The 27,768-nt window shown below is 41.9% G+C and overlaps 1 protein-coding gene and 1 long non-coding RNA gene across 3 annotated transcripts in view; one reads left to right on the forward strand and one right to left on the reverse strand.

Moving 5' to 3' along the window:
- Positions 1 to 1,261: 1,261 nt before the first annotated feature.
- On the reverse strand, positions 1,262 to 12,991 carry LOC120524940. The gene is made up of 3 exons (XR_005632867.1): positions 12,946 to 12,991; positions 10,351 to 10,460; positions 1,262 to 1,432 (listed from the first exon to the last, which is right to left on the reverse strand). It is a non-coding gene; the product is annotated as an uncharacterized LOC120524940 (long non-coding RNA).
- The window catches only part of tespa1 (thymocyte expressed, positive selection associated 1), a 108,782-nt gene continuing 86,410 nt past the window's right edge, over positions 5,397 to 27,768 (forward strand). For both annotated transcript variants that reach the window (XM_039746817.1, XM_039746818.1), the window contains exon 1: positions 5,397 to 5,624. In XM_039746817.1, the coding sequence (XP_039602751.1) occupies positions 5,588 to 5,624 (37 nt within the window). In that variant the 5' untranslated portion in view covers positions 5,397 to 5,587. The remainder of the gene's footprint in view (positions 5,625 to 27,768) is intronic.

Here is a 27,768-nt window from a genome sequence, read left to right on the forward strand (position 1 = left end):
TAAATTCCTAAATATGTGGGCATTAGAATAACACCTGAAATTACAAGGCCAGACGTTACATTCCACAGGGACAGGTGGTCACTATGCCTATAGGTGCAGGTTAGGATAATTGAAAGATAGATAGGTGATATGCATGACACTATATAGTAGATTAACAGGTGTGGGAGGCACTACATTATAGAAAGGTAAGTAGAAAGATATGAAAGACACTATAAAATACTGTAGAGAGATAACTAGATGTGAAGAGCACTCCAGATAGATAGATAGATAGATAGATAGATAGATAGATAGATAGATAGATAGATAGATATGAAGGGACCTCCCTAAAATACATAGAAATGAAGAGCATTACAGAGCTTATAAGTGCATAAAAGTGAAAGACATCATAAAGTTTACTATTTAAAATACATGGAAATGAAAGACACTATATTACAGAAAGATACATACAGTGTGAAAGTCACTACCTAGTTTGATGCATAGATATAAAAGATCAAATAATAAATAGTCTTTTTTAGTTCAACATATTAAAATTTAGGAAAACAAATGCAAGCCATAGGTTTAGCTTTAAAATGTATTGACAGCTGGTAAGAATGCATTATTCATGATAGACAGCAGCTTAGCCAAAATCCACCTCTGCTGTTGCTGTTTCTGTTGCCCAGGATAGCGCTAGCCGTCCTGACTGTTATGTTTGTTGGCATCTCCTGCTCTCATGCTGCTTCTCCACCACACCACTGTGTTAAAGAGCACACTTGAAACCACAAACTGATCGAGGATAAAGTAAGTGCAAACATTTCGCCCACGCCGAGGCAGCGGCGCCTCCTCTGAAGATGCAGTCGTCTTTGTCTTGTTATCTCCAACGCTGATATCTATCCAGATGAACCAAAGTGCTTTTAAACCTACAAAATGTATCTTCTGCTCCCTGAATAAAGACCAATGTCAGGATAGCCTTGACCATCCTGAGGTCCACCACCATGCTCATGGTTTTGCTAAAGCTTATCCTCAGATGGCTCAGTGCACCAGTGTCTTCTGTCAGACTTCTGAATTCCTCCTCCCATTTACCACCTAGTGGTCTGAAAATGTCTGGAGAATGCAAGGCTTAAAATTAAATCTAAAGTCTGATGTAAAAACTATCACATAGTTTGGACACAGGTTCAATAGTTGTGATGCCAGCTAAGCAATTCCTTTTTAATAATGTAAAGAAATCAAATTGAATAAACAGAAATTATTGCAATCCTCACTGCTTAGCTTCTTCCTGATACACAAACTCACAGAGCTTCTTCTCCTTGCAGAGTATCGGGTCCCTAAGTGAATGGCCATCTTTTGTTGTCCAGCTGTACAAGTATATGTAGGAAGTGTCATGGAAGGGGTGTGGCTGTGGCTGAGGTCAGGAGTTGGGCGTGGCCAGAGCTCCTCCATGGCCTGCCCTTCAAAGCTGTAGGTAAAAACAAAGAGGTCGTTAGCCACAGCACCCTCTCTCATCCAGGGGTGGAACTTCTTACTTTGGTAGAACCCTGAGGGCGTCCCTTAAGGAAACGTGTGTGTGAGAAAATATAAATAGAATGATTGCTAGTTGCGGAGCCTCTGTGTTGAAGACCACCGGGGTACCTCTAATACACATTTTATAGCCCTATATATCTAGAATATGTCAAAATGTGGTCTGTCTGTCAAGCAGCTGGATATCCAAGACACTACAGGGGTGTCCATTGTCCTTGACCATAGCGTGTCTCACATAGGTAAATGCTCAATGGTATTATAGTCACATGTTTCTATTATATAGTGCCTTTTAAATCTGTGTATGTTTTAAAATATGTAATGCCTTCAAAATAAATCTATCTATCTATCTATCTATCTATCTATCTATCTATCTATCTATCTATCTATCTACCTACCTCTGTATTCACTGTCAACGGCAAAGTCTGTTGTTCCTTAGAAGTTCTTCTTAGTGGTTTTAGTTTGAGTTTTTAAAAATTAACTTTGTCTTTGGTATTAAACATAATCAAAAATAGAAATAAATGTTTTATTGGGAATTTCCTCTTAGGACAGGCCACATTGACAATCTTAAAAACGAGGAGAAATAAAGAGAAAAACCTCATGGGCACTGACGCTCTGCTGCTCTTCAAAGTTTTAAGTCGACTGAAACTTGAATTTATGTACCACAACCTAAAAAAACAATTTAGAAATGTTCAATGAAGTGTGGGGGACAGGACTGGCACTGTGTGCTGTGGAGGGGGGCGAACTGGTGCTCAACTGGGAATGAAAAGTATTGGCGAGCATCAACAACATGTTCTTATTAATGTGTGGAGTAGGAGGAGTGTAAAGGGGGAGCAGTGGTGGTCTGATATACCTTGTTGTTTTATCCTGATTATTGGGCTTGTTTGTCATTTGACGGTGTATAGTGTTAATATTTTTCTTTTTATGTTCACAATAAAGGTCATTTTAAAAATAAAAATTATTTATCTGTCTATCTATCTATTGTGACAGATAGAGAGCGCTATCGTCCTCTTGAACCCTCGGACAATATTGCTCTGTCGCTCTGATTACCCCTCTTCTTCCCCATAATGGACTTGATGAACGTGGGGTTTAGGCGATTTGGCTGCATGTCCGGACGCTGCCTTCTTGGGGTTCTCTGTCCACAGAATTTTACTATCAGGTTCTCTGCCAAATTGACAGCCAGAGAATCCTGCCGACTACGCCACTGTGACAGATAGAGGGTGCTATCGTCCTTTTGAACCCTCGGACAATACGTCAGACACCAGGTAAAAGTCCAACAGTTGACTTTATTATTAATAAATAGTACACATAGCACCCTCCTCTCCACAATACTCATACAAATAAACAATTCTCCAATACAATAACAATCCACCACTCCCAGACGCATTGCCACCCTTCCACCCAGCTCAGCTCAACCCTCTGGGTTTCCCACAATCCTTTATAGTCCTTGGCCCGGAAGTGTTCCGCTCACTCTGTCCATGTGACTAGGAACACTTCAGGGTCAGATAAAAAGTCCTTTTCTTGAACCTGGGAGCATGTCATTTCCAGTGTCCACGTGATCAGGACACACTTCCGAGTTGTAGTGAAAATACTTCTTGTTCCTCCCTGCAGCATCCTCTAGCGGTGCCCATGGTATCCAGCAGGGCTGTGGATAAAAACTCCATTGTCCAGGATTCCCTGCTGGCCTTCGGGGCACCTCCATGCTGCAGGGAGGTCTCCATCTGGCGGCCTGGGGGTATTGGCCGGGATCAACGGCCGGCCGTATATCACACTCATCTATCTATCTATCTATCTATCTATCTATCTATCTATCTATCTATCTATCTATCTATCTATCTATCTATCATATAGTGCCTTATCTATCTATCTATCGTGCCTGTCCTGTATATCTCTCTATTGTATAGTGCCTTTCATATCTATCTGTTCTTTATAACATCTTTTTTAGCCTATATATCTGATGTAGAGCCTTTCTCCAGTAGATTTGTTTTTTTATAGTATAGTATAATCATATTGTGACCCTCACATTGCTGTCTAACTTATCTACAGTAGTTGGAAGTCGGCCCTCTCTATCAGACAGACAACAGGGAAGTCCATCCCAGTTTGTGCCTACTGGTCGTCCATTGCTTTTTTCACCTGGCATTTGATGCAGTTGAGTAAAAACCTTTTTAGATGGCCTGCACTTCCCTGCCTCACCTGTAGGGGCAGCACATAGGGAAAAGGTAGTGAAGAAACCACATGGAAAGCCTGGCCCTTTAAATGCAATTAGAGGGCAGACAGATGCAGGGAAGCTAGGAGCCCCTAGAGGGCACTCTTACCTGTTGTATGTATGGAACAATGGGCTTTGGCCTGATCCTGGGTACACTTCTACAAAATCAGTAAGGCTTTAAGTTGAGGGTCATAGAGAGAGTGGGATCAGTTGAGGTTGTGTTTAGGAGAGGGGGAGACTGGATGGTTACAAAGGACCTGTTTGTACTACTTGGTCAATGGATAGGTGGGCCAGCCACCCCACCAGGCAGGCACAGACCCTGGGTCTCTATAGTAAGTTCCAGCACAGGTTTTGCACAGCTGTTTACTTTGAGACTTTGTGGTTTCCACATCATCACCTCTTGTTGTTCATTCATTCCATTTCACTCTTCTTGATTCATTTGCTTTTGAAATCCCCAGTTTTGTTTGTCTGTTGGCCCCGTGGGGTAGTTTCCTTTATGCTGCCAGTAGGTTCCTCTCCTACAGGGGTTCCCTTCCTGTCCCACACCACTATAAGGAGCTGAGGCCCACTTGTTAACTGGTGGCCATGTTGGCTCCCTAGTTTCATTTTTCATTGCTCCCTTAATGTATATGCTTGAAGCCCACTAGGTCAAAGGGCATCACCTCCCATTTCCAACCATCACCAGAAACAGCCCAAGAGCAGACAGCATTGACTCATTTTCACTTCGTTATTCCCCATTGCCAGGGTAAAATTTCCATTTGCTAATTGAACATTATAAGGGGGTCTAGCATTAGAACTGTTTTGTCTTCTCACAAACACCTCCTCACATTTCCAGCTCATCGGTAAACCTTGAGGATCTCCACGGGGTAACACTCTCTTGACACCCACCCCCTAAAAAAATGTGGGGAGGGAACATCCCTAACATCTAAACCTGCACGTCCTATCAAACTCCACTTGCTGCTGTCACCACTGGGGACTTCCCCGAGGGCCCCCTCTGGCAGTGTCGTTTGTCACTGTAGAATGACGAAGAGAGAGAGAGAGAGACAGAGAGAGAGAGAAGGAGAGAGAGAGAGTAAGAGAGAAATAGAGTGAAAGCAAGTGAGCAAAAGAGAGAGATACAGAGATAGAGAGAGTGAGCAAAAGAGAGAGTGAGTGAGCAAATGAGAGAGAGAGTGAGCAAAAGAGAGAGAGAGAGAGCAAAAGAGATAGAGAGAGTGAGAGACAGATATATATAGAGAGAAATAGAGAGATACAGAGAGGGATAGAGAGACAGAGAAAGAGTGAGCAAGAGAGAGATACAGAGAGAGATAGAGAGAGACAGCAAAAGAGAGAGAGAGAGAGAGAGAGAGAGAGAGAGAGAGAGAAATAGAGAGATAAAGAAAAGGAGAGAAAGAGAGTGAGTGAGCAAAAGAGAGAGAAAGAGACAGACAGAGAGAGAGTGAGCAAAAGAGAGAGAGATAGAGAAAGAGAGGGAGACATAGAGAGAGAGAGAGAGAAATAGAGAGACAGAGAGCAAGTGAGCAAAAGAGAGATAGAGATGGAGAGACAGAGAGAGAGAGAAAGAAAAGGAGAGAGAGTGAGTGAGCGAGCAAAAGAGAGAGAGAGTGAGCGAGCGAGTGAGTGAGAGAGAGAGAGAGAGAGAGAGATCCTCTGTTTTGCAGCACAGGATGGGGAGGTAGGCAGCAGGCGGATGCGATTTGCAAGCGTGGCCAACTTCCCCCCGTATTTCTCAGTAAACGTCATCAAGATAGGAGCAGCTGAAACTTGTGTCGGGTTTCAAACAGCAGGTGCATTTTTGCTAGAAGAAGAACAGCATGACCGTTGAGCGTAAACTTCTGTAACTTATTAAATGATGGCTCGGCAGATGTTGAAGCTAGGCTTGGAGTCAGCATGCAGGACCATGAAGCGACTGTGAGCAGAACATCTTGTAAGTAAGCAGAGCCTGGGGTTACCTTTATGGGAGACACAGATTCTAACGGAGATTGATCGTGATGCGCCAAATTGAAAATATTTTTAGAGAAATAAAAAAAACAGTATTTACCTCCCAATACCATGTGAGGCATTCCATGGGCCTTAAAGTTTGCAAAGTTTTGGGTCTTTTATTATAACACCAGGGAAGCCAACACAGTAGGCAGTAAAAGTAAATACTCCGTGGGCAGCAAGAGAGTACTTGTGCCACTGGGAGGTCATGGCTCACCAAATCACGTAAGAAGAACGCAGAAAAAGAAAGCAGAATGAGACAAGGAGGGGGCAAATGAGATGGCGAAAGGCAAACATGAAACTCAACTTGTACTGCTGTGCTCGTATTGTGTTTTTTAACAGGAGTGCCATGATGGTTAAAAGTAATTTATGCGAGGGAACAACAAGACCGCCATAAATATGTGGTAGCAGCAACTGAGCAGTGTAGGTGAAAGTATATTCAAATTCTGACTTTATTTTTTCAGAATTATGAGATGAATTAGAAATCAGTAGCTATGTGTTTTTAAAGAGTTTTACTGGCTAACTAGAAAAATTACAATATGCCAGCTTTCGAGGCAACTCAGGCCCCTTCTTCAGGCAAATGTAATTACTGAGTTGCCTTGAAAGCTTGCATATTGTAATCTTTCTATTTAGCCAATAAAAGGCTTCATTTTGCTTGACTTCTCACCACATCCATAATGGCTAACACGGTACAACACCCTAGTATTACAGAATTTTAGAAATACCAAATCCAAGGAGGTGGATGGATTTGCTAAAGTCGTGTCAAGTGGTGGCAGAGGGAAAAAAACGAATGAAAACGGTCTTAGAAACACAGAGGGGGTAACTGTGATGCCAAAAAGACAAAGATGAAATTCAATTTGAACCGCCATGCTCTTGTTTCCTTCTTTAACGGCTGGAGGCGTGGGATGTGCCAAGATGGTGAAAAATTAAATTATACAAAGAAATGTAATGTAGCCAAGTATTTCTTCATGCAGCACACCATAAATATGTGGTACTGGCAACTAAGCGATGTCGGTGAAAGTATCTTCAAATCTCAACTTCACTTTTTTGGAGTTATGAGATGAATTAGAAATCGGGGGCCATATAAAACTGAACGGACTTTAGAAATATGGCCTCATCTGTTGTGAGAGATGGACGTCTGAGACGGTGCTTGACTGGCAGCGACATTATTCGCCTTTTCTATTACCAATCTGAGATATCTTGTAGGAATCAATACGCCATTTGGGGGTGGCAAGTGGGGCGACCGCACCCAGGCCCCGCTTTTGAGGTCCGCGTGTCCCGTTTTCTCCAGTGTAAATATATCTATATATTTGAAATGTTTCTAAGAGGAACCCTTTTAAAATTCCTCTTCACGGTCAAATTCTGTACATGTCAGAGTATCTTTGCAATGTGGGTGCTTTTCTAGAAGAGGCCCTGCTAATTTCCATATGACACCGCATCGCATTTCACATGCATTGTCGTGGTATTGTCATGAATTATGAATTGCACTTTTTTAATAGATTATATCGTTATATTTTGATAAAGTCCGCGTGTTATCTTGCAAACATGTAGCTAAACACTCTAATGAGAAAATCCGATGTATGTTAACATTATTTTTGTTACAGTCCACACATAGCGGGAAGAACGTTTGATATAACCGGCCCCGTGTGGGGTTGGTCAGCTCTAGGCCCCACACACCCTTAAGGCTGTCTCCGATTACAAGTATATTAAAAACATGGCCAACTTAACGTATGGGCACAAGGAGCATAAGGTTAGGCTTAGGGTTAGGGTGTGTTTCTGATGCCTATGTACAGTATGTTTCTGTTTTGCTTTCAAAACAGAGGCACCTGTGTACTACTGTGCCCATGGGGGGCCTATGGTGGTGACACGACAGCCCTGAGGAGACCAAGGGATCAGAAAGAGAAGGAAAAGGTAACTAAAGTGTCATCAAAACTCTAAGCCAGTCTCAAGTTCACATTATGAGTTGGAAGAGAAGAGTGAAGGAATGAATGAGGCAGGACCTCACGATGTAACATCTGCTCCAGTTGAGGGGCCACACTGCGAGTGAGGTGGGCAATGAGAATTAGCCGATCTCAGGTGGGGTATCGGGACTCAGCACAGCCTCTTTATCCCCACTGTCCTTCACACAGGGCACCATAAATACGAAGTAGTGGCAACAGAATGGGGCAGGTAAAACTCGATTTATAAATTTCAAGTTTAGTTTTGGAAATGATAGATGAATTAGGAAACCTGAACCATGGTGTGTTTTTAAGGACTTTAGGGCTGTTGAATTAAGGCTAGAGTAATGTGGGTGATAACACAAGGGCAAGACAGGAAGTGGCTCTGAACAGGGTGCCAGTCCATCACAAGGCCCCCTCACACATCACCCTACGTGCATCCTGCTCACCAAATCTACACATCCTGGGCACTGGACCATGGCTGACCCTGAACTCTGACCTCCAAAGGTCATCCGGAAAGACAATTTTCCCTCGGGTATATCAAGTCAAATTAAATCAAAATCCTTGGGTATGTCGGAGGCCAAATGGGATACCTGGAGGAAATGACACGTTGTAGATGTTTTAAAAAGGGACAGGCAAGGTATAAAGTGTAATGAACCGTATAGTACAGTAACGCCATGAGCAGAAACACAAGACAAAGGAGTGTAGAGTCCTCTGTGCCCTGTGAGATGATTGCTTTGGATCTCCCCTTGGGACAAGTTAGGCACAAGTTGGTGGGACTCTGTATGTTCTTACATATCCTAAGCTCTTGTGGGGGTCTGTGACTAGCAGACAAACTCTGGAGAAGCCCCTTAGTCCCAACTGGTCTTCTTCTGCTTTTCACATTCTTAATATTTGAGTGTCGTTACACACAAAATTGCTCTTAGATCAGTAGACATCCATCTTTTCACTGAGAACCTAACATGGACGTTGGCTACTTAAATTTTTTTTTTGATTTTCATCGACTCAATTTGGATGAAGTGGGATTGAAAATGTTACGCTTTGTTGTGTTACATAACCATCTGTTTTCTGGATCCATTTCCAAATAAAGGGAACCAGAATGTTCCCAAACATTAAGGTGTCTTAGGTAGGAAAAATTCCTGGTGGGGGACAACAGGTCATCGCAGGCATATTCACTCACACCTAAAACATCTCAGAGGATGACTGGAGTACTAGGGGGTCTCCACATGAACATACCGAAGAGGCAGGGGAAGTGTGCATGGAGGCCTCAACAGGTATGCAGGTAAGAATACCACGACTACAACGACTGTGTTGACTTAACAAGTGTCGAACCTGTCGGCATGAAAAGGAAAGTGTGATATGTCTCTGTCTCTAAGTTCGGTCAACTTTCAAGAAGTGAAGTGAATACCAGGAAAAGTGTGAGCAAGGGAGAAACCAACTCTGGACAGGTGTCTGTCTACTGCAGGTAACCCTCACACACACACTAACTCACTCACAGTTAGCCAATTAGGAGTCACCCAGCAGCCCACCCTAAACGTCTCATGAATGTTGGTCTACACCGACATGTGGAGATTGTGAAGGAGGATATATTGAATAAAGAGGTAAAAAAAAAAAAAACAAAGGTGTACAAAACAGAAAAAATAATCAAAAATAAGGACATTCAAATAGGCAGTCCAAGGCAAACAAATGTTCAATTATTAACAGAATCCAAAATTCAAAGCAAAGAGGTCAAAAGCCAATAATCTGAATTGAAATAATAGACGTCAATACCTACAATACCATCAAACAGCAAAACGCATGCCAGAGAACCACCCTGGACTTCAATTCCCAGCAGCCTTCAATTCCCAGCAGCCTTTATATAGCTGAGGTGGTTACCTTAACAGGGTGGCCCCGCCTCTTAGGGAATCCACCCACAAAATACAAGCAACACAAGATAACTACAAAACACTACATAATAACTAAACACAATAACATTGACAGACTACATGAAAAGACAAATTAAAAATTAACCAAACAACATTATAAAAAATAATGGAAAGCACTAAACGAAAATGAAAAATGTACAAAGAAGACAAAGAGAAGCAAGCCAGGAGAGAAGCCCTGACTTGGCTGCAACACTGAAAGTGAACCAGACTGGGTCAGGAATTCAGAATTAGTGTTCTGTAGCTACATAGAATGGCAGTTTATTTAAGGAATTAGAATTTGGAGATAGAAGGATGAGGGAATAAACAAGCTGAGTTTCTAATCAGGAGTCAAAGATACTAATAAGCAAAGGCCCAGAATGTGAAACAGTAATCGTGGTCAAGCAACTGAGTGAGAGGATCGTAAACCAAAAGTTCATGTTGTTATGATGAGCAGCACACAAAATGGAAGACTGGTTTGACCCAAAAAACAAGCCAGAGGGCCTCCATAGCCTGCCAAGAAAAGGCCTCACTTAAAACAGACTGGCCCTAATACTCTACTGGCTGGCTTTGGCCTACAGGGCCCTTAAAGGTGTTTTGGCTTTAAAACTTCTCAATAAATGTATATGTCCCGAAATATTTTAAAATGCTGTTCAAGGGAAAGTAAAACTGTAAAAAAAACCTTTGGCTTGAGAATCAAGATCACAGAGAAACTTATTAAAGATTAAATTAAAAATATAAAATGGCAAAAATAAGATCAGACTATATAGGAACAAATCTTAATCTGCAATCCAGTAATCAAGATGCTAAAATAGAATAAAAAATTAATACTCACAAAGAGCAGTTCTCTCCAAACGCCAAAGAACCACTGAAGGATCTGCTCTCAGCTTAAAATGTAAAGTCTGTGGGTGGTCCTTCAGCTGTGATGTCAGCATGGCTCCTCCTCTTGGTGGGTTCAATCCACAAAGCACAAGGAACATAAAAAATACACAGATACTAAATAATAAATAAACGCAGGAAAAATAATAACTTAAAATAAGACACAAAAAAGTCAGGGAACTAGAGGAGCAGCGCACAACATTACAAAATGGTTTGATGCCTATAAAAGACCCATAAAACAAAACAGGACCCTTCCTAGTCTGCCCAGAAAAGGCCTCACCTAAGGCTCCCTGACCCCAGTCCTCTACTAGCTGGCTTTGGCCTGCACAGGCCTAACACAGATTTCAATGGTGATATCAGGGTGGGCTCACTACTTAGGGTTCCAGCTACACAGCACAAGGAACATAAGGGGACATAGAAAAACTAGACATAGATACTAAATAATGAACAAACACAACATTATTAACAAAAAATGCATACTTACAACAAACGCATGAAAAAATAATCATTTTAAAAACAGGAAGAAGATACAAAAAGGAAAATAAATATAAACCAGGGAACAAAACTTGGTTGTAACAGCCAATAAGTATGTCAAAAATCATAGTCAGAAGCAAAAAAAACATATTCATAATTAGAAACAATAATTTGCTAGAGTTTTCAATTGACCAGTGATGTCATGCCTTCTGAGACCCCTGATGTCATCCCTAAAGATCACATAGTAACCATCAAAACTGAAGTCCCAAAATGGTGGTGTTCAAAGAAAAAATAAGACAGAGCCACATGATAACACAATTCTCTGTGTATTTCTTATTTCAGTATTTTGCCAATTTTTTGTTCATCGATTTCTGATTCTTGTCTTAACGTTTCTGACTGGGCAAAAAATTACTTTGTCTGTTTGGCATGGATTCCGGCTCATTTGTTTTCAGGCATGTTTCATCTCCTGATCCTTTAATTAAAATCTTTTCTCTGTCTATTGCTGAGACATATCATTGTGTTTGCGTGGGTTCTTCCCTAAGCCTAACTCCTAACCTAACCCTGGACTCCTTCCTCTCGACCCCCACATCATCCAACCCAATCACAACCTTAAATTGATAAAAAAACCTACTTCCACAGTCAGTTTCAGAGACTGCATTAAATGAAAATTAAATATTATGCATGTTTTAGATAAAAATACTTTACGTGTGATTCTCGGTGTCTTTCTTATTTCGGTATTCTGGTATTTTTTTTGTTCAATGATTTCTGATTCTTGTTTTAAGTTTCTGGCTTGCTAAAAGGTTGGTTGGACTTCTTGGTATCGATTCCTGCTCGTTTTTTCCAGTATGTTTCATCTCCTGATCCTTTAATTAAAATCTTTTTCCCTGTCTATTGCTGAGATAAAACATTGTGATTGTGTGGGTTCTTCCCTAACGCTAATGTAGTCATCGGAGTGTAAGGCGAGTTGAAGCACGGGTAAAACGCGTGCCGAAAGAAATCTCTCAGTCCAAAAGTTTGTTTTAAAAATATTTAGTGAAAAATCAAAGCAAATAATCCACACAAGAATAAAGAAAAGAGTTGTTACACACATAGAATAAAATGCAAAAAAAAGGAAAAATGTATCTTCTCTAAACTTAACTTTTCTTGTAAAACTTTAGTTATTTCTGTACTTAAAAGTTCTTAAATTCTGTACACTGTGTAACGCGCAGCACTTTCATTTAAGTGTTTTGTTTTACATGTTACTTGACACACAAAACACGCACACAAGGTACGCAAGGCTCAAAAGGCACGGTTTAAAACCATGTGCCCTCTACACCTTACACATGGCAAGGCCGATCACTAACTGAGAGTAACGTTTAGTCAGAGAAGTTAGAAATAGCTATAATGTAATAGCAATTCTATTCAACTGATGGGGGTTATAGGAACCTCCCATAAATCATTTTGTAAAACATTTATGAATCTTATGCAACTAGGAAATGGCTCTTACAGCTAATCTTAACCCTGTACTCTTTCCTCTCTGCCATCAACATGGTAACCCCTGTCATCCAACCCAATCACGACTTCAAACTAAGTCCTCATTCTTTAATTAAAAGACTCTGGCTGAGCCAGAACAATAGGATTGTGAGAGTTCATCTCTAACCCTAACCCTAAGTTTAAACCTCGCCTCTTTCTTCTCTTCCTCCATTGTTGTTTCCCTCTTGCCATCCAACCCAATCACAACTTCAAACTGTCAAAATCAGACTTGCACACTGGAGTTCAGGGATTGCGTTAAATCATCTTCTGAACTCTGAGAGGGGTGCATGTTCTCCTTGTCCTGACATGGGTTTTCCTCTGGGTACCCTGAATTTCCTCTGACATCCCTAAGGATGTTGGGGGATAATTTAAAAAAGCCAGATGTGACTATGCTCAATAACTGACTGGCACTATGGTGGCTTGCCTCAAAGGAGTTTATGACTAGGAAAGAAGATTTTCCTACGTTGGGAAAAATTATAAGGCATAAAATGGGCAAAAAAGTCGAACCTGAATAGCAACAACACACAAATCACGAAAACCAAATGGCAGAACCATAGACGCTTACCTGACTAAATTCACCAGACATTTTCTTAGATTCTGTTTGAAAATCATCCAAAAACCTGAACATTGAAGGCTGTGTGGCACCATCTTTTATAACAGAAGGAAATGACATCATAACGACACATGATGGCAACCGGTCCTAGCAACCAGGTTGCAAGATGGCCCCTCCTCTTCCGCTACAAATTCTAGCATGAGTTTTATTTTAGCAACCAGGAAAACAGATGACGTCAAAGGCAAAATGGGGAGGTCAAAAACCAGAAGAGAGACGCGAGATGAAAATCATACTGGGAAAGACTGAAAAAATGGAGATTCTAAGAATGGATTACCAAAGCACAAGACAACAAGGTTTACTTTGGAGTCCATCGCACTGCTTGGCAAGGTAACGGTGGCATGCAGGTGGACAAAGTGTAGACGTCTGAAAAAAAAATGCAAAGTTGTGTATTTCCAATCAAGTGTGTTGTACACAAGAAAATGAAGTGCATGCCATGTCAAAGTGATGGCGGTGGGACAAATGTTGCAGCATAGATGATGTCAAATATACAGTAACATCACAATGGATAGTGATTGGCCACGCTACCTACACCACTTTTGGACTCAAATTCTATGACAATGGTGTAGTTGAAAATAAAGACGGGCAAAGTGTCTTTTGTAAACACAACTCGACTAAACACAGTCAACGATGACAGGAAAACACGTACTGTGATATAAATGTTGTAATGCAGTCAGGGAATGACATTGTCATCACAAAGCGGTTGAGGAAACAAAAAACGTAGGAGCTGCCATCTATCATGACATCCCACTTTTCCCATTGCTTGTATTGGAACTCTGTGAGTGTTGAGGAAATTGTCCACCACAGAGCATGATGGGAATTGTAGTCCTTGCATCGGGATTGCCACAAGGCAAGAGATGAGTATTTGTTTGGTTGGGCATAATGGCTGTGTGTGTTAATGAAATCCTGTACTTTTGTATGGAAATGAGGAGAGATGTCTATCTTTGCTGGCCATGAAAGTGTTTGGTTAAATACTTCAGCCGAACAGATACGTACAGGGCCAGCACCACCATTAAGGTGAATCAGGCATTTGCCTAGAAAGCAGATCATAAGGGGAGGACAAACCACGCTGTATGGATTAGCTACCAAACGGTCGGTTGGCGCACTAATAAGCCTGGCCTAGGGCACTGGGTACATCCACGGTAAGTTATTGAAGATGTCTGGCTTGTTTATGTGTGTGTGTGGTGTTTGATGTTTTTCATGTAGAACTCATCTGAAGACGTATGCAGTGTTTCTGAGGGTGGACTATCAATAGGCGCTCACATGAATTTAATAGATAAGGCGCTGTTGATACTGGACATGTGCTGTAAATCATTCATTCTTGCATTTCCTGTGGAGTTTCAGGTTGAGCGTTCAGTTTGGTATGAGTGGCAGTGTCTTGTTGTTTTACCGTTTCTCATTCATAGTTAATGAAATGGCTCCTGCTTTTAGGCCAATGATGAGGAAAGGTAACGGATGCTGTTGCTTTTATTGGTCAAACATTGTGTACGACTTTGCTTTGCTAGTTGACTGTCGGGTTTGTAGAGGTTGTGACTGTCCTGTTGCTGTCGGTGGGGTCCGTGGCAGTAATGCCGTGTATATGGTGTAAGCCCCCTCCTCCATTATGTTTTTATGCAGTGGTGCATTTCATGTCTTGGTAGATGTGAGAAGGACTCAAACCCAAAATCTGGAGCTCCCGTATGCCAGACCCTGAAATGATGGTCCGCATTGCATGTGTAATGGCATAAGCTGTCGCCTGAGACCAAGATCAAGCTTCAAAGGCCAAAGGTGAACAAATTTGTGTGTGACAGACAGAAAACCCCTACAATTTTATGTACGGTACATAGACTAGCTGTGCAAATCATCTAAGAAAGATTGAATTCACAAAATCAATGTCGACCTCAGTGTTAACATTCGCAGTACACCACCAACTAGAACATATTTAGTAATGCATGTTGTAATAAAATGCATTGCATTTGTCAATCCAACAGGTTGCGCATCACAAACATTTATAGTAACACAATGCATTACTATGAATGTTTGTGATGCACCATCTGTTGAAATTAAAATATGCAATGCATTTTTCTTTTGTTATATGACATTTGGTATAGGATTTGTAAAAGCAGTGTTAATGTTTGTGATGCACTATTTGTTAGTATGACAAATGCAATACATTTTATTACTACAAATGTTTGAGATGCTCCATGTGTTGGAGTTAAAAAATGCAATGTATTTGTGTTTTGTTATATGACATTTGGTATGGGATTCATAGAATCAGTGTTAATGTTTGTGTACACCATCTGTTAGAATGACTAATGGAGTGCATTTTATTAATACAAATGTTTGTGCTGTGCTGTCTGTTGGAATGACAGAGACAGAGCAACCAGATGGGCACACAAATACACAGATGCACAGACTCTTGTCTTTTTAATATGGTGCATAATAATAATAATAATTATCATCATCATCATCATATCCACCTATCAGATGCACAGCTTGAATCAGAATAATTGTTATGGTAATCATTATTTTTAATCACAAGGATAGCAACTATAAATACGCTTTTTTTAATGTGGTTTTGCGAGGTATGACAACTTTCCTGGAGAAATGTTGGGGTGCCAATGCTGACAGCCCATTAAATAACAATTGCTGAAATAAACAAAAACAGCGCACGATGGCACAACAATGGAACTTAAATGGCCACAGCAAGGAATCTCAGGTCTGGTCTGGAGCTCCTGCTCTTATGAGTGTGGGGTCTAGACCAGAATGATACCATCTTTCGGGATGAGCGTCTCGCTTTTATACTCCTCCGACCAAAAGGAGCGTAGCCAGTTGCCCTCACTGGGCATCTTCTCCTGCTGGAGGAGGAAGAGACGATACAGTTAGTGAGAGCGCCCCCTCTTGTCCTGGGGTGGGACTTCGTGCCCAAGATCAGTCAGGAGGGTGATTCACAGACACATCTGTATGGCAATGTGCATACTGTACATTTCATATACCAAAATGGCACCAAAAATAATACAAAGACTGAAGATCACCATTCAGAAAGACCATCACAACATCCAGGCAAATGCTTGGAAAGCACAGTTTCATGGTGGATCTTTTCTGGGTGACGCTTTCTGCCAGTTAGCCATCGTGTTTGCTTCTTAGTAGTAAAGGAATACTCCTCCCAAAAATACTGTTTTTTAACTTACCCCATGCAGTTTGTAGTGATGGCAGAGAAAGATTTTTAATCTCATGTCTTCATGTAGATCAGAGATAAAAAATAAAAAACAATTATGACATACTGTATGAAAACTCAATGGCAGCCAATGCTGTACAACAAATGGGAAATGATATGAAAAATGTCCATGAGAAGAAAAGCTCATTAATCTCATGTTGCATAATCCTCTGTTATCCAATTGTATGCTTAAAAACATGCGCACTTGCTTTATTGTGATAAAATATTGTTAAATAGATTCTTCTGGAATTATCAGCAGATCCATTAACTAGAAACCCAAAAGCTCACGGGAAGGACTTTTTGAATTGAAGACAGGAGACCTGACCAATGAATAACCGGTGAGAGAGAGTATTCAAGTCATCACAGGGTGATGAGTGCAAAGATCATGAAGAACACTTTCAATTCATCTGAGTATTCTGCTTTATGATAAGTGGAGGATGTTTAATGAGGCTGATCAGAAGAAAAGATGGGGTTAGGACACAGCCAAAAACAAAATAAAAATGAAAACCAGGAAATCATCCATTCAGGTGACAAAAACATTAAACAAAAAAAATCAAAGATGAAAGTAGAAAAAAAGATCTGAATATTATGTACGAAAGAAGTGTAAGGCTTATCCATAAACTCGGACAGAGAAGCCACACTTTTAACTGGCATGAACTAGTGTGAGGGTCATGACCTCTGTAGCCACACCCACCCTTACCACGGGATACAAACTGGAAACACCCACGATATACAAGATGGCGGCAGAAATGGTTCAAAGTAAAACAGCAAAATCTAAACTAGGCATTCAAAGAGCCTTAGAAAGGCGTTTCCTTTGACAAATTCACCAAACAAAAGGAGCAAATAACCGATATAATCAGGCATCCCATAATATTGAATTAACAGTGTGAAAACCAAGAGATTATCATGTTGAACGTTTGATTATGTCCTTAGCAAACAAATCCTTGCAAACGAAATATCAAGCATGTCTTAGAAATTTCATTTGCCCGGTTACACCATCTTTGCCCATTTTCTTATCCGCGTCTTATCGTCTGGTTCCATCCTTCTATATAAAAGCGGTCGGGATTGTCCTTCCGTCCCGTGAGTGCTACGCAGGTACGGAGTTTCACACATGCCCTGTCCATTTTGCAATGCACGATGGGATTTGTAGTTTCGTTATTTCCAGGTAAAAGATGATTTTCTACTCCAGACTGTGCGATATCTTCTTCTTCTTCCTTACTATATAAAAGCGGTGAGGATTGTCCTTCCGTCCCGTGAGTGGAAAGCGTAGCGGTATTCCGCTTATCACAGACTTACTACTTGCAGTTTGTGGTATGAAGCGACATGATGTGAGCAGAGTTCTGGTGCTCCCATCGTTCCCTTGCTTTTGTGCGCGATGCGCTGGAAAAATAAGACAAAATTATGTCTCTGGAAATAATTAATGTTGATGGAGTACAAATGCCTCACCGCGTAGTAAATATCAGGGGGGTTTAAAAGGGCGACCTCAATATAGAAAAAAGTTTAAATTTCATCACAAAATAACAGAAACTACGAGTATTAAAGTAATACCGCTCAAATGCAATATAACCAAATTAATGAGTTTGTATAAAATATCAAATTGATGTACATATTGAATTGCCTTAAGAAGTAGTCAACTTAAAAGTCGGTCGCCTTAAAAGGCGGGTCAGCCTAGTTCTAAATTATTTTCTGCCTCACGCTTTCTAGAAGAATGGACTGTTGACAAGGAAGTTTGTTTTCTGTGAAAGACGGATCTCTGGTTTTTGAAGGCCGGTTTGGTTTCATCTCCTGGTCCCATACGTTCCCATCTGCCTCCTGGTCCGTTCCAGAACGGATAGAAATCCATGGTGGAGCCATTCAGCGATGACACAGATCTTGTGATGTGGACTTGGACTTGAACTGAAAGTGTGCACTTGGTCAGCAGTGATGTCTTCTCATTGAGATGCTCTTCAGGCGACTGAGAAGATGAGAACTCAATGTGAAGCATTCAGTGATGACACATACCCTGTGATATATGCTGGAAGTGTCCATCTGAGTGTGGATAAACTGAACAACAGTGATGTCCAGATACGCTTTGTCATTCAGACACTGTTCAGGCCACTGAGGTGATGAAACTCACGTCATGTTTGTGAAATCTTTCATTGATCACACATGCCTTGCGATATGGAGGATTATATGCTGGAAGTGTCCACCTGAATGTGGTGCAATGATAGGACTTGGTCAACAATGATATTCAGATACACCTCGTCATTTAGACGCTCTTCAAGTCTCTGAAGTGATGCAAGTTTTTTTAGAAATATACAGTGATGACATAGAGGATTACATGCCAGAAGTGTCCATCTGAGTGTGGATAAACTGAAAAAGATGGATTTGGACACAAGTGATGTCCAGATACGCTTTGTCATTCAGACACTGCTTAGGTCACTGAGGAGATGAGAACTCATTGTCATGTTCGTGACACCATTCAGTGACGGCACAGGCCGTATGACATGGAGGATTATATACTGGAAGTGTCCATCTGAGTGTGGTGCAATGTAGGGGTGGACTTGGTCAGCAATGATATTCAGATACACCACGTCATTCAGACTCTCTTACGATTACTGAGGTCACAAAAACATCCCTGCTAACATGAAGCACTATAATGCCAGAAGTGTTCATCTGAGGATGGGGTCTTGAAGGGGTGGAATTGTTCAGCAGCAAGGCTCAGATATGTCCTGTCCTTCAGAAGCTCTTCAGGCCTCTAAAATGATGCTTGTGGAACCATTTGGTGAAGACACATGCCTTATGACATGGGGTATTATCAAGCCAGAAGTATCCATCTGTGAATGGAGTCCTGAAGGAATGGCCTTGTTCAGCAGCAATACTCAGATACATCTTGTCATTCAGAAGATCTTAGAGCAACTAAAGTGATGAAGACCTGCTGGCAGGTTTGTGAAACTATTCGGCGATGACACACTTCTTGTGACATGGGGTATTATCAAGCCAGAATAGTCCATCTGAGAGTGGATTAACTATAGCCACGAAGGGGTGGACTTGCCCAGCAATGACGTTCAGATACACCTTGTCAATCAGATGCTTTTGAGGCCACTGAAGAGATGAGAACTCATCGTGTTTGTGGAAGCATTCAGTGATGACATCTGCCTTGCGATAGAAATGCCCATCTAAGTCTGGCTAAACTGAAAGGTCAGGTCACTGAGGTGATGAAAATGTCCCTTGTGATTTGGGGTATTATAATGCCAGAAGTGTCCATCTGTGAATGGAGTCCTGACGCAATGGCCTTGTTCAGCAGCAATGCACAGATACATCTTGTTATTCAGAAGATCTTCGGGGCACTAAAGTGATGAAGACCTGCTTTCACATTTGCGGAACCATTCGGTGATGACACACGCCTTGTGTGGTGCAATGTAGGGATAGACTTGGTCAGCAATGATATTCAGATGCACCTCTTCATTCAGATTATTGAGGTCACAAACACGTCCCTGGCGACATGGGGAATTATAATGCCAGATGTGTCCATCTGAAGATGGAGTCTTGAAGGGATGGACTTAATTCAGCGGCAAGGCTCAGATACATCTTGTCCTTCAGATGTTTGTGGAACCATTCAATGATGATACATGCCTTGTGACATGGGGTATTATCAAGCCAGAAGTGTCCATCTCTGTGTGGATTAACTACAGCCATGAAGATTTGGACTTGACCAGCAATGACGTTCAGATACACCTTGTTGATCAGATGCATTTCAGGGCACTGAGGAGATGAGAACTCAGCGTCATGTTTGTGGAAGCATTCAGTGATGACATGTGCCTTGTGACAGAAGTGCCCATCTGAGTGTGGCTAAACTGAAAGGGACCGTCTTGGTCAGCAATGATATTCAGATACACCTTATCATTCAGAAGCTCTTCAGGTCACTGAGGTGATGAAAATGTCCCTTGTGACATAATGCCAGAAATGTCCATCTGAGTATGGAGTCTTGAAGGAATGGCAGCAATGCTCAGATACATCTTGTCATTCAGAAGCTCTTCAGGCCACTAAAGTGATGAAGACCTGCTGCCAGGTTTGTGGAACTATTCGGTAACGACACATGCCATGTGACATAGGGTATTATCAAGCCAGAAGTGTCCAGCTGAGTGTGGATTCACTGGAGCCATGAAGGGGTGGACTTGGTCATTCAGACGATGTTCAGTGGGTATCTGGGGGTTCTCATGTGTGCTACGCCATCACACAGCCCGTACCAGCCTATATGGCTAACACCAAACAGGATGGCTTCATGGGCTTCAGAAATATTCTGATTTTTCATTCAGCGGGATCCAAAATGAACCTGGATTTGGCCTTCTTCCACTTCTCAGGGGTCTTCTTTTGATGCTTCTGTGCCCACCACAGATGTGATTTATTGCATTTCCCTGAAAATATTGACACCCGAAGTGGTCTTCGGTTGTTGTTACCCATTTGAGTCCAAATCTGCCAAGCAGTATGTTCTGAGATGACATTCTGTTGAATTCAGGTGGGATCTGGCCGGTGGTGCCTGTTGATTTGATTCTCGCCATTCTCATCCCACAGGGTCTCATATCCATGGGAGTTTTTTTGGTTGCCTCACCATTCTTAATGAACTCTTGAATCATTTGTCAACTTACAAAGACAACTGTTTGGGAGATGCTATAAGTGCCACGACTAGTGCCAACTATCATACCCTGTTCAAACCAAGGTGTTGAGAAGATGCTTCAACCCAACACTCAGTTGAATACAAACTGACACGAGAAATGCTGGTCTGCCTAAGCAGTTGACATGTTACATGTGGCAATGGAGAATCTGTGTGAAGATGGAGAGTACCTAATAAACTGGCCACTTAGTATATATCTGCAGATCACGTCTGCCACGAATTTAAACAAATTTGTTGTCCATTCATGAGTTTCCCTTCCACCTTGGCGGTGCTAAGGGGGTCTGCTGCCTCCGAGCCCCACTTTAATGGTTTCTGAAGTCTCCCTGCTCTTTCTGGTGGCCTGACACTCCACCCACAACCTCATTTCAAATCTCCATTTTACAAACTAGAAACAACCCCTTGCACTCCTGTCCATGAAGAATGAGAAGGCTACATGCAGCAGTTGGCCTGGCCTAGCAGTATAGAACCCATCTGTCCATTCAGTTTCCATCATGGACATTTAGTTTCAGACTGGAACTGGTACCTTGTCCAGTTGCATTGGGTACAAAGCAGGAACCAACTCTGGATGGGACGCCTATACATACCATGGCATGTTGACACCTCAACCTGATGAAACTTGGGGAACAAAATCGAAAGTAACCAGAAGAAAGCTATGGCAGACACGAGACAGTGACTGTGATTTGAACTCAGGACTTCGGAGCTGTGAGACAGCCATGCTAACCACTTACACCACCATTTTAATTCCTATCTACATGCTGTTTGTTTCTGGACGGAGGTGAGCCAACTAGATCTTTGAAGCTCTAAAGCCTTTCTTACATACTGTAACAGTAATGCAGGAAATATGGCACAATAGTTAAGGCACTGACCTTTACACCATAGTGATGCCAGTTCAAGTGCCACCTTTGAGTCACAAGTCAGTTTACCAGGTTCTCTAGCTGTGAAGATTTATTTAACTCTGTTGAGTCTCCTAACACATCTGACACAAAACCTCAAGAACCTGTGTAAACATCCCAAGAGGCAGGAGTGGATCGACCTGCATTAGTGAAAGCAGCCTGGCATCAACCCACGGCTGACGAGAACTTCTTCAGACAACGAAAGAGATGGCCTGTTAGGCAGACAACACTTTCTAAACACCTCAGCAGAAGCAAAGCAGCCGAGGAAACTAAAGTCCTGCTGTTCCTGTTTGTCGCTAGCAGAAGTGTGGGAGAAGCGCTCACTACGTGGGAAGAGGGCCGCGTGTATTCGAGAACATGCAGACGTCATTGCCAGGCAGGCAGCCGTTTCTGCGCTGAGAAAAGCAACTGCGACTTTCCACTTGGTGGGGAAAGGAAGGGGGGCTGTGGGGGGGAGTTAGGCGGTTAATGGCTTCCTGATAGGCGCGCTCAGCACACACTTGCAGATCTCCTTATGGTGTTCATATGGCTGTTATCTACAAACTGTGTGCAAAGGGCCAGCTTGTGAAACGACGGCAATCACACGGCCAACCAATGAAGGGAGGGCACACGCTGGGAGCAGGCAGCCTGTTGGTCTATAAATAAGAAACCAAAATGTGATGATAAGAGGAACCGGCTCATGTTTATAATGCTGTTTAACAAAAATGCAAAGACATTATGAACATGTCTATTTAAATTAGTGCCTTTCACATCTATCTATCTATCTATCTATCTATCTATCTATCTATCTATCTATCTATCTATCCATTATGGTGTGCCTTTCATATCTATCTATCTATCTATCCATCCATTATGGTGTGCCTTTCATATCTATCTATCTATCTATCTATCTGTCTATCTATCTATCATATATTGTGTTTGAGATATATTATATAGTGCCTTTAATATCTATTGTCTTTCATATCTACTATATAGTGCCTTTCATATCTGTCTTATCTATCCTGTACCTGTATATCTCTCTATTGTATAATACCTTTCATATCTATCTGTTCTTTATAACATCATTTTTAGCCTATATAACTGATCTAGAGCCTTTCTACAGTAGATTTGTTTTTTTTAGTGCCTTTCGGTCGTTTGTATAGTGATGCTCACATTGCTCTCTAACTTATCTACAGTAGTTGGAAGTTGGCCCTCCCTGTCAGACAGACGACGGGGATGTCCATCCCAGTTTGTGCCTATTGATGGTACATTGCTTTTCTCACCTGGCATTTGATGCAGCTGAGTAAAAACCTTTTTTCAGATGGTCTACACTTCCCTGCCTCACCTCTAGGGGCAGCACATAGGGAAATGGTAGCAAAGAAACCACATGGAAAGCCTGGCCCTTTAAAAGCAACTAGAGGGCAGACAGATGTAGGGAAGCCAGGAGCCCCTAGAGGGAGCTCTAATCTGTTGTATGTGTGGAACAAATGCGCTTTGGCCTGATCCTGGGTACACTTCTAGAACTTGGTTCAAAGTGACCACAAAGTCAGTAAGGCTTTGAGTTGAGGGTCACAGAGAGATTGGGATTGATTGAGGTTATATTTAGGAGAGAGGGAGACTGGATGATTACTATCTATCTATCTATCTATCTATCTATTATATGCTGACATCCATATCTATTTATGTGTCTATCTGTATATCTATCGTATATTGCTTTTCACATATATTTATGCATCTCTTATATAATGCCTTTTACTCTCCCCTATATTAGTTTAATAAAAATACATTACAGAAAGCTCAACACATAACAAGTTGATAGAAAATAATTAATATATTTCAATATTTGAATTTCAAAATTAACACCATATGGTGCCTTTCACGTGTATTGTGTCAGGCACACACAAATTAGAGTCAACCACAAGGCTTTGACAGAACCGCCATTACCACTGCCAAGCATTCTGTCGAGATTCTGCTCGATGAAGTTTGTTTATTATGCCGCCATCTGTATTTGCAGTTACTGGAATTGTTCACTCATGTTTTGGATTAATGCTCACAAGATCCATCAGTTCTGTTATTTTTTCCAATGCAAATCCTGCCGACCACGCCAATGTAGAAAAATGAAAAAGCACAAAAAGGGCGGATTTGGAGCACTGTGAGGGTATACCCCATAAAATGATGAAAAGACAGCAAAAAAAAAAAAAATGACAGCCAGTGACCATACAGGTCATCATGATCACAAATGAGAAGTCACGTAATCGTTATTAAAGAGTCATAGTGCACTCTCGGATGGTTTCATGATAGAAGTCGTGATGCTAGTGGTTTGGCGGTTGGTCTGTCCTGGAGGTAAAAGAAGAGACAGAGTTACTAACAGCACCCTCTCACGCTCCGAGGTGCTGTTACTGATATTATCAAAGCCTTGTGGTTGCTCCCTATTCACGCATGTCTTTGCAATCTATAATATAGTGCCCCACATACCTAATCTATCAATCTATCTATGTATTGTATAGTGCCTTTCACGTATATCTATCTCCTATATAGAGCCTTTCATCTCACCCTTATCTGTTTTATAGGACTATCTGCCCTCAGATACCTAAGGACGTAGAGGTATTGGTGACCCTCTGAATTCAAATTTAACATCATATAGTGCCTTTCCCTACTCTCTATAATATAGTGTCTTGTCTATCTATCTGTCTAGAAGATAGCGCTCTACACAACATACCTCAGAGGACAGCATGATAAAATTTGGGGGTAACTATATTTTGCACCTTGTGTCACAAGGACAACAGCATGTTTGTTAGTGCAGGTGGTAGAAAGTCCCTTACGTGGTTAAAGTGCCAGGGATTAACGGGCAGTGCATGCATCATTCATATGACTCTTATTCAGTTAGGATCTACGTGTTGAGGCATATGGCCGGTCTTTATCCCGGCCAATACCCCAAGGCCGCCAGTTGGAGCCCTCCCTGCTGCATGGAGGTGCCCGGATGACCAGCAAAGAATACTGGACAATGGAGTTTTTATCCACAGCCCTGCTGGATACCATGGGGGCCGCTAGAGGACGCTGCAGGGAGGAACAAAGACTATTGGCCCTACGCCCCGGAAGTACGTCCGAGTCACATGGACAAGAGGAATGACGTGCTTCCGGGGTGAAGAAGAAGACTTTTTATCTGACCCGGAAGTGATAGAAGATCTCATGGACTGGGGGACTGGAAACACTTCCGGGTCAGGGACTATAAAAGACTCTGGGAAATCCCAGACGAGTGAGTTGAGCTGGGTGGAAGGGTGGCAATGCGTCTGGGAGTGGAGGAATTGTTGATTGTAGAGTATTGTGTTTAATTTATGAGTATTGCGGAGAGGAGGGTGCTTTATGCACTGTTTAATAATAAAAAGTAAACTATTTGGACTTTTACATCGTGTCTGACGTCTTGGTCAAGGGTTCAAGGGAGCGATGGCGCCCCCTATCTGTCACAGTGTATGTGTATATTTATGTATGTGTATGTTTGCTTACAGGGGAAAAAGTAGGCCAACCCATAATGAATTTGGCAAATTAGATTAGTAATATAACAAAAGCTATTTTGTCTTGGCAGAGTTCTATATTACTCTACGTTCCCCTTTTGTATTAGCTTTTAATCACAATGCCTCAAATCCCACTGGCTTCCAACTGTTTATAAGGTATTGTACTTTATAACTTCTCCCCACATTCCCTTCTACATCTATAACCTCAGGTAATTACATAGAGTAAAGGACAAGCAGGATTAAGTTACAACTTTAAATAATGTATTATCGATAATATTCATAAAATAATAAAAATAAGCAAAGTACCTATGAATATTAGGAACCATACAACCTGATAAACGCTGATGTGTAGTTTTAGGCGGCACACCAACTTGTAGTTCTTTTAAATGTCTCTCGTCACGTCATCATTTCTAGCTTTCTTCAGAACAGGCCGCATGCCTGTCTCAATATGGCTGCCGAGTTATGCTTCTCAGTGTGGTCTTCTTTTCAGTCCATGTTGTGTGAGATGCTCCTTCATCATGATGGTGTGTATGAGAGAGACAAAGAGAGAGAGAGGGAGAGGTAAAGCAACCAAATTTATACATTCCTTGTCCAAATCCTTACACTAATAGGGCATTATGTTACAGAATGGCCTCTGATTCAAACCAATCCCAAAGAGCCATACTTGAGACCAAAGGGGGCACACAATACCTTTCACACCTGCCCCCAGGTGTTGAGAAGATGCTTGCCAGCTAGGTGATCTGGCTTTTCTGTGGGGGTTGATTGAGAGAGTCCTGCAGATCAATCAATTGCCAAACTGGTTTTTAGGCACTTCACTTGACCCTGTCATAAATTTGCAAAGAGACTCAGTCCTAAAAGGGGAGGGCATCAAACCATTGCTGTTCTTATCAATGATATAACACTAATATTACATTATTTTGTTCTAAATTACAAATAAAGAGATGCAAAATATTTATCAACTTACATACTAAATTTCACACCACAGCACACGGTCATCCAGTTCAGAGTTGTGACTGAAGGGTGCCATGGCTGACAGTAATACACCCATTAGAACCACTCTTTGTTAACCATTAAACCGCTAGAACCGGCTAGAGTCGGTTCCAAGTGCAATTTACCAGCACGCCGGAGCTGAATTCATTGAGCAGCCAGCTCATGACCACTGGCGCCCCCTAGTGAATCAGCATCACTGTCCCTGGGATTCAGCTGCTGCACTAGACTAGCCTACAAGCATCATCGTTGTCCTCTGTGTGCAGCCAGTTCAAGAGCAGTTGGCTCAGTGATTTACTGAATTTCATCAATGGCTTCAGTTGCACCTTGTACACATAATAATAGATTGTTGCAGTAGTTGGTTAACAGTTTTTATAGTTGTAAAATGATCAGTGTTGCAATAATTGTGAAGCTCTTTGCATGAAAAAAATGTGTTCCATTAAAATTTCTCTTTTTCTTGGTGAATTGTGACTTTTCCTTAAAACGTGCAGCACAAAAGAATTTGGCGTCTTGGGGTGCATTAACCTCCCAAGTAAGTGGCAGTTTAAGAGTTAATAAAGACAGCAGGTGTAGCAGACGTCCTGTATATACCGTAGATAGACTACGAGGAGCTGATCTGAAGGCAGGGGGCAGCACCAAGTTCAGAATCCAGACAGCCAATGGGGTTGATGCTATTGCAGATCCCGGCAGAACTGGTTCAGATGCTACAGAACCTTCTTCCAGATGGTAGTGGGACTGAAGGGCCATGTGAGAGGTGGGAGCGGTCCTTCACAATGCTACAGGCTTTGCGGATAGAGCACTTGATAAAGCTGTCTTTAATGGAGGACAGAGAGGTCCCAATTATCTTTTCTGCTGTGTGCAGTCTCCATTGTAGCACCTTACATTCAGAGACACTGCAGTTCTTAAACTAGATGGTGATGCAGCTGGTCGGTATGCCCTTGATGGTGCCCCCTGTAGTGTCATGATCAGGTAGCTCAGTATTGATTACGTTTTTTCTAATGTCTTGGCTGCTGTATTGTATAAGCGTAGTTAAAACAACTTCTTGGATTTCTAGGGGCGTGGCCTCCTAGGTTGTGACCCGCGGGTAATCGCGTAATGGGACAAAAGGTGAGCTGGAGGTTCCTTAATCTATTCTACCAAAATTTCTAGTTTTGCTTCTTATGAGTTTCATTTGGTTTCACCTCTGTGAGAGTTGTACAGGATATGAATGAGGTAAGTGTGACAGTGGTGAGGTCTGCGGTAGGAGTGACGGATGCATTCAGCGTGGAGGAGGGATAACATCAGGAATCGGCTCTGAGCCCTTCTTATTTGTAATGATGATGAACAGGTTGACAGACGAGATTAGACAGGAGTCCCCGTGGACTATGATGTTTGCTGATGACATTGTGATCTGTAGCAGTAGCAGGGAGCTGGTTGAGGAGACCCTGGAGAGGTGCAGATATGAGGAGGAGAGGAATGAAGGTCAGTAGGACCACCAAGACAGAATACATGTGTGAGAATGAGAGGGAGGTCAGTGGAATGGTGAGGATGCAGGGAGTAGAGTTGGCGAAGGTGGAT

This window comes from Polypterus senegalus, chromosome 3, assembly GCF_016835505.1.
Source record: "Polypterus senegalus isolate Bchr_013 chromosome 3, ASM1683550v1, whole genome shotgun sequence".
Classification (NCBI taxonomy): Eukaryota; Metazoa; Chordata; class Cladistia; order Polypteriformes; family Polypteridae; genus Polypterus; species Polypterus senegalus.